The sequence below is a fragment of the Pinus tabuliformis genome, chromosome Q, assembly GCF_031772625.1.
Source record: "Pinus tabuliformis cultivar Carrire ecotype Pingquan chromosome Q, CPIR1, whole genome shotgun sequence".
NCBI classification, from domain to species: domain Eukaryota; kingdom Viridiplantae; phylum Streptophyta; class Pinopsida; order Pinales; family Pinaceae; genus Pinus; species Pinus tabuliformis.
Window position 1 is genome coordinate 1,059,888,292 of NC_142296.1, and position 8,290 is coordinate 1,059,896,581.

At 39.5% G+C, this 8,290-nt stretch overlaps 1 protein-coding gene across 1 annotated transcript; it reads right to left on the reverse strand.

Moving 5' to 3' along the window:
- Positions 1-6,784: 6,784 nt before the first annotated feature.
- LOC149223159 (uncharacterized) lies at positions 6,785-7,819 on the reverse strand. Its single transcript, XM_089387803.1, has one exon. It carries the CDS (start codon positions 7,817-7,819, stop codon positions 6,785-6,787), a length of 1,035 nt encoding a protein of 344 aa, XP_089243929.1.
- Between the last annotated feature and the right edge of the window lie 471 nt (positions 7,820-8,290).

Consider the following 8,290-nt stretch of genomic DNA (forward strand, 5'->3'; position numbering starts at 1 on the left):
CATATTTGAGTACAAGGTCCGACTCACCCATTCCTGAAAAGAAGATGTCGATTATGAAAACCCATTAAAACGAGAGATAATAGCATGCCACTCAATCCTATGCAAGAAATGATTGATTGTGATGAGTCACCTTAATAGTTGGAACTTAATAGTTGGAAAATATTTTTAAAGATATTTTAAAAATACAGGTTAACGTTCAAGAGAGACATTCTACAATATAATGGAGGGATGATGCGTTTTGAGATATAAAAATTATAAAATAATATATTTTAATATTGGATTTAACCTTATTTAATATGATGTGTTAAATATTATTATCTAATATTTAATGAAATATATATTATATTAATATAGATTTATTTTAATATTAATTATTTGGTAGTTTATAAGGTTTAGAATAGATAGTGATAGAGTGTTCTATTAATATATTTGGTGGTGAAAAACAAATTGTTTGTTTCAAATTGACAAAAAATATAGTTATGCTAAGGGTTGGCTTGATCAAAAGTTAGTGCAATCTCTACTTGATTTTGATGGCTTAGATGCTCCTGATTTATAATTACATTAGTTATAAAATATGAGAAATAAGATTGAGAAAATGTAAAAGTATGAAATAAAGTATTAGAAAGAATCTAAGTTGTAAGGATTGAAAATTAAGAAAAATAAGAAGAAGAGAAAGACCTAAAAAGATTATGAAGAATGGCCGAATGGCTTGAGTTATTATAGTAGCAAAATTTGGAATCTTAGAAATAAATAATAAAATTCATATTAATATGGGACAAAGATTGTTGAACTAAATTAATATAAAATATTTTATAACGTAATTATCTTATATTTGAGTTGATTTTTGAATTCTCAAATTTTTTTTAATCATAAAATAAACACTTTAAGATAAAAAAACATATCTTCCCTCCTTATTTTATATATATAATTGTTAATTCCTTATTTTATATATATATAAAATTGTTGATTTAAGTTTAATAAGAATTACATGATTGAGAAAATGGAAAATGGAAATGTATTTTTATTTTGAAAACAATTGTAAATGGACAAATTTTTTAAATTAAATTATAATTATAAATAAAATTGTTAATTTAAGTTTAATAGGAATTATAAGATTGAGAAAATGGAAAATGGAAATGTATTTTTGTTTTGAAAACAATTGTAAATCAATGAAATGTTTGTTGTGGGAAAAAGTATTTTTTTGAAACTCTTGTTATTCCTCTTATCTTATATGGATGTGAAGTCTCGGGGGCAACATCTATAGAGAATCATTAAGAGATTTAAGCAATTTTACAAGTACTTTTATTTCGTAATTTTTTTAGAAGCAATATATCTTATCATATTCTCCTCATAGACGTAGGTCTCCCCCCATTGATAGCATGGCTATGACAAAATACCTAATCAACAAACACAAAACAACTCTCATTAAAAAACATATTTTATAAAATTGCTTCAAACTCTAAACTAAGTTACTTGAAATTTAAAAAAAATTGTCATACTAAATGTGAACTAAATATCTTACTCTACATAATTTTGATAATATTAAAAACACTATCATTGATACTATGGAAAAAAACTTTATTACATTTCATAACAGATAAAAATTAATTATATAATTTCATTAATATCAACTTTCTTAATTTAACAAATTATTTAAATTTATTAAAAAACAAACTTTTAAACATTAAAATAATATTTTAAAGCAAACTATGAATAATCACCTTCATACTTAAAATAAAAAAAACATCAGATAACCCTACTAATCATCCATTATATTTGGTTTCATCGTGGAGAATATAATAATTACAAACACCATTCTCCCCTCTTAACAAAAGTCGAAATATTTTGGTTGTCTCAACTGTCATTGAGATTATAATATGACAACGCATTTGGTAACCATTCTTCCCTACTTAATAGGATCCAAAATATCTTTATTTTGATTTTCTCAACCGCCATTATGATTCTAATATTTCAACGCAGTAAATCACCCACTTTATAAGTCAAAAGTACCTCTCAATATATTTTGGTTTTTTGGTTTTCTTAGTGACTGACCGTATAACACCATTTGGCATATTAAAATTTGTTGCTTATATTTCTCTTTGGTTCACCGATGTTGTAGAACCCACTGACAGACCAGAAAAGAAAAAGTAGAAGAAAATTATGAGTCATCCTTTGGATATAATGGACCACCATTAATGTGGAATACGCGGAAATAATTGATGCAAATGAATAATGAGATGGGTTTTCAGCTGTATGCTTTCCCCGGGTTACATACTGTGTTAATGTGTGCATGCGATTGATGTTTCATGGTTTTTAATGCTGCTAAATTGATGATCAACGTAGAGGAGATTATGTATTGTGCATGTATTCTGCAATAGTGTATAATCGGGATAATCTCTGTGAATAAGTGTCATATTATTCAAAATTTCTACAGATTGTAGCGGAGTGCTTATACTGACTGTGAAGAAGGTGACGAATGAAAGTCCTCATGCAAACTGAATTCCAAAAAAACCATAGAGCACAAACCTGTTTAAACATCATGAGAAGTATCGGGCTGCTCTTCGATGATGCGGCAACCAAAATTGTAATCTTCTTCGTCATCAGAGGGGTGGCCCTTTTGGCCTGTAGAGCCGCCACCATGCGGGACCCTCGGGCTCGCCTTATCATTCATGATCTGGGATTCCATGCCCTTGCCCGAGCCTGAGGCCTTGCTCTGCTCGTAGTTCATCTGAACAGGGCCATGTCTGTCTGCCGCAAGCCTTTCCGTAGTCACTCCAGGGGAAACAGCTTCCTGACCAACATTAATCTCGCTCAGCTCTATGGTAATAGAAGCCATGAAGGAGAAATTGCCATGAGTGCAGGGGAATTGAAGCCTAGTGGAATTAGTCGCAAAATTGTAAGAGCTTGCTGCCAAATTGTGTAGACCTCTGCCCCTTCCCCGCCCACTCCTTGTAACTGGATACCGGCCCATACTGAAGTCCGAACCAAAAGTCGAGGAGTCCATCGTGGAGGAGGAGGCCTGGCGGCCCATTTTCCCCCTGGAGCTACCTCTCCTGCAGCTCATCCTCTAGCGGAGTTTTGGCATAACCGGAAGAGTAGGGAGATCCTGGTGGCCTACTAAACTATGGAGGCAGAAAAAGATTAGAACAAGCTTGGCTTTAACACCCAGATGGGCGAAAGGGAGAGTAGACATCAAGTAGCTAGTAGATTTGCAGGTATGGCAGTGAGAAGCTTGAGGCATTAACCATGAATCCACCCATCGAACCGGAGCCCAGAGAGTCCCCGTGATGGTGCGAGAACGGTTCTCTGCAGCTGCAAAGGAGGGACTAGAGTGCAAAGGAGGAGCGCGAATGAGACAGATTGAGGGCAACATGATTAGGTAATGGACGGGTCGGAGAGGAGGGACAGGCTGCAATAAAGCATCATTGAATTTGATCTCAGGGGAATTAAAGATCGGTACTGTGAGAGGCCAAGAGGCGGTGGAGATGAGCCACGCGCCCACCCATGCTACTTCCCACGTACCAGTACAACATTCAGACACCTGGATCCGGGAGAGATAGATCTTGTTGCACCAGGAGAGTGCAGTCATGTTTGAGTTGTATATCATTGGAACTGTTCAATGGACCTGAGAAGAATGGGAGCTACTGATCGGCCCCTTGATTAGCCAGTCTGTCTGCTACCTTATTAACTGTTCGCTGGATGTGCTTGAAGGAAATACTGTGTGTAATTTTGAGCCATTCTTCAATTTGTTCCAGCCTGCTTAGAAGCCTCCAGCTTGAAGCAATTTTTGCTGCTGAGGATCCTGATTGTATCTTGATAGCAGCTTCTATTAGAATTTGTGAATCTCCTTCTACCTCTAGAGAGAGCAAGTTTTCTATTTCTTCTATGCGTATACCTTGCCATAAGCTTTCAAGCTCGGCTACGTTGTTGGTATCTCTACCCAGTGATCCATGATAAATATGCAAAACAGAGCCTTCCGCATTTCTAAAGATTCCACCATATCCAGCCGGCCCAGGATTGCCCTTAGCCGCTCCTTCAAAGTTTAGCTTGTAAGGAAAGATAACAGGGGGAGACCAGAATTGAGCAGACTCAGATTGAATTGGAGTACTGGATTTGTTATGATCTACAGAGGAGAGATCTAGGTTCCAATTAGTGAGAATAAGGCGTTCTTGGGGTAAAACTGGCATATCTGAATCTTGCCATTATCTGAGAGCTAGAGTTTCTTGAATATTTTGCTTGAGAAGAAGCCAGAGAGTATCAAGAGGCGAACTGTGGTTTTTGAAGATCCTGTTGTTTCTTTCCTTCCAGATGATCCAGTAGACGAAGCCCGGGAGGAGGTTCCAGAGGGCATTGAGTAGAGGACTTTGGAAAGGATGCCGAGGCCAGTTCCTGATGGTATTTACGATGTCTCCCTCTCTTCTACCAGTTCTTCTATTACACTGTGTTGTTCTCTCCCATATTTGAGCTGCTAATGGGCAAGTATCCAGGAGATGCTTAATGGTCTCTGAATGAAGATTGCAGTTGGAACATCTGGAAGGCCCAATAAATCCTCGCTTTTGTAAGTTATCCCATGTGAGGATCCTTTGTTTGCTTAGTAGCCAAAGGAAAGTGGAGACCTTAGGCCAGATGTTTGGTTGCCAAACTTGGTCCCATAGTTGATCCTTTACATTCTACATGGGTTGTAGAATATTTGATATGCTTCCTTGGTAGTAAACATGCCCTTGGTAGAATATCCCCATCGTACTTAGTCCTTCTGATCCGAAAGTTTGATTTTCCTGAGTTTGAGCTCTTGATCAATCTCATCGTAGGTTTCCTCTTGCCAATTGGCCTGCCGTGTGTTTGATAGTCTCCAAAGATGAAAACCTTGGGGAGATTGCGGTTGCCAGAATTGATGGACATTTATTTGCTCATTTTGCCACATGGTTGCTTGCCACATAGGTTTGTGAAAGAGGGAGGCAAGTTTGGGTAATTGTTGCCAGGAATCCTCCCAAAATCTTGTAGTGGTGCCTGAGTGGATTTCCCAAAAACTGTGTGCTTGAATAAAGGCGCTATGTTGCTTGGCAGCATTCCAAATCAGTGACCCAGGGGTGGTAGAACTGAATCAGATTAGCTCCTCCTTTGAACTTCCTGGAGCATATTTGGACTGCCAGAGACGACCCCAGGGAGAGTATGATAAAGATATCCAATTCCACCATATGCACGCACCCATGATGTTGTTGCTGTGAAGGGGATCCCTAAGACCTAAACCCCCAGCTGATTTCGGAAGACAAACTTCCGTCCATTTGACCAGAGCCCATTTTTTGTTGTGGCCCGAGGAGCCCCAGAGAAAATTTCTTTGAAGATTGCATATGTTTTTAATAACCCATTTCGAGGCAGCCAAGATTGAGAACAAATACAGAGGCATGACTTGGAGAGCAGATTTCATTAGGATAATCCTGCTTGCAATGTTGAGAGAGTGGTAAGTCTAGGAGGAGAGCCTAGTTTCTAAGTTGTCAAGGAGGTTTCTCCATGAAGCATGTTTGATGGTAGAGTCAAACAGGGGAGCTCCCAAATATTTCGAAGGAAGCTTGGCTATAGTAAAGCCCAAAATCCTGGCTATATTTCTCTGTGTGAGAATAGGAGTGTGGAAGAAAAAGAGATGGGATTTGGAAGCATTGATGGTGGTGCCAGAGGCTTCTGAGAAGAGATTGAGCAGGCATTTAAATTCAGAGGCCTCTTGAACTGACGGATGGCCAAAGAGCATATTATCGTCGACAAACTGTTGGTGAGTGATGGGGGATTGACCATGCAGTGAAATGCCCTTTAAAGAGTGGGAGTTGGAGGCGGAATGAAGAAGGCGGCTTAGTCCTTCTGCCATGAGAACAAAAAGGAACGGGGAAAGAGGATCTCCTTGACGGATACCCCGAGAAGGCTGAAATGGAGGGGAAGGGGAGCCGTTTAGGAGGATGGAAAAGCAGGGGGATGAAATAAGATTCATTATCCATCGCATCCATGTAGCATTGAAGCCGAATGTAAGTAAGACGTGTTTAATATAAGTCCAACTGAGCTTGTCGAATGCTTTGGAGAGATCTAGTTTGAGAATCATACCTGGTTTTTCCAAAATCTTGAGGGAGTGGATCACTTCGTGGGAGAGAATGATGCCATCCAGAATCTGACGCCCTTTGACGTAGTCTGTCTGCTCTAGCGAAATGAGGAGAGGGAGAAGAGGTTTGAGCCTATTTTCCAGGACTTTAGATATGAGCTTGTAGACAACATTACATAGCGTAATCGGCCTATATTTATCAGGTGTATTAGATTCTTCCACTTTAGGAATGAGTGCTATGAAGGTTGTGTTTAAGGAAGGAAGGACCCAGTGCATTGATCGTGATTCATCCACGAGCTCCCAGACCTCTTTTTTGATGTGCTCCCAGAAGGCATGAAAGAAATTGGCGGTGAATCCGTCAGGTCCGAGCGCTTTACCATCCTTAAGTTGGGCCATTGTGTCCTCCACCTCCTGCATAGAAATAGGTTAGAGAAGCCTATTGTTATGATCTGCATTAATGATTTTAGGAATTTGTTGCGATATAGTTTGTATAGCTTGATTTCTGCAACCCATTGGTTCCCTGAGAATGTCCTGAAAGTAATCTTGAAATTCCTGTGCTACGTCCTCATGCACCTCCAGACGCTCCCCTTGCTGATTGTTGATGAAAGCGATGTTGTTGTGCATTCTCCTTTGAATGGTTGACCTGTGAAAGAATTTAGTATTTTTCTCCCCTTCTTTAAGCCATCTGATCCTGGATTTTTGTCACCAGAGAGTCTCTTCTTGTTGCCTACGTGTTTCAATCTGGGTTAGGAGGGCCTGCTCTTGCTGCGCATAATCTTCCGTTCTTCCTTCAGAGATGATACATTGTTGCAATGTATTCATTTGCTGCTCCAGCACTTTCTGCTGATCGAATATGTTACCAAACTGTGTGCGATTCCAAGATTTAAGCACTTGTTTAAGGTATTTTAGCTTTTGTTGAAATTGAAACATCTTGGCACCTGCAGGGGGAGTGAAGGATTTCCAGGCAGCGATGACCACTTCTTTGAAATTAGGATGAGTAAACCAGAAGGATTTGAAGCAGAAAGGTCTGTTGCACTTAGACTCTGGGCGCGACCATTGTAGCATTATGGGCCAGTGATCCGAGCCCACTTGAGGCATGATGGAAGCATGGAAGTCTCCGCCCAGGTGAATGGCGTTATCCGACAAAAGGAATCGATCCAGTCTGGAAGCTATATGTTGTGATCCCCTTCTTTTATTGGTCCATGTGTACATACCATTAGAGGTCTGTAGGTCCATTAACTGATTTCTGTGGATATAGTCTCTAAAGCCATTGCTGTCCCCTTCCAGTCTTGCTCGACCTCCTGATTTTTCCTCTAACGATGTGATGATATTGAAGTCACCCCCACTTATCCAAAGGGGATGGCTCCTGCCAGAGTTAAGAGTTGTAAGTGTATTCAGCAAATCCAACTTTTTTTGTAAATCTTGAGGAAAATACACATTAGTGAGAAGACCATGGATATTGGTCCCGATTAGGTGAAATGAAGTTTGAATGAAGAAGTGTGAGGCATGAAAATCTTGAAGGGAAAGAACTTCAGGGTTCCACATAATAGCTAGCCCTCCAGAAGCCCCTGAGGCATCCACAGAGACTAATCGGCATCCTTGCCATGCTTTGTTTAGAATTTTCTCCAGAACAGTGCTGTTGCTTTTGGTTTCCTGTAGAAAGACTAATGAAGGTTTTTCTTGCTGGATCATATTTTTTAACATTCGATGTTTTTTAGGGCTGTTAAGCCCTCTCATGTTCGATGAGATTAGCTTCATGAGGAACTGTGGGGAAGAGACTTGAAGAACTTGGTCAGCTTGGGGAATCTACCAGAGTCCACTAGCATTTCTCCAATAATAATAGGCCTTTGCAGATCCTTTTTGCGCCCACGTTTCTTCGAGTCTTTCAGTATTTTTTTGCCATCCCAAGGACTGCCTACCTGAATTCCCAGATATTTGTTTTGCTGAGCTCTAGCTAAAACTACTTCAAGTCTTTCAATCTCCCGAGGGGGTATATTACTGAATTCTTTCTGTCGACACGCCGCTTCTAGTTTGAGAATGTCCAGACCTCCCAGATCTACACTTTCTAGTTCTTCCTCCATGTGTGTCGATTTATTCTGTTCCTCCTCATCTGACTTTTGATGAATACTGAGAGCTAGAGCTGCATCTATCTCCATGGTGGAAGATTGAAGGGCGGTATCTAGAGCATTTTTTTTTATCAATGGAGAT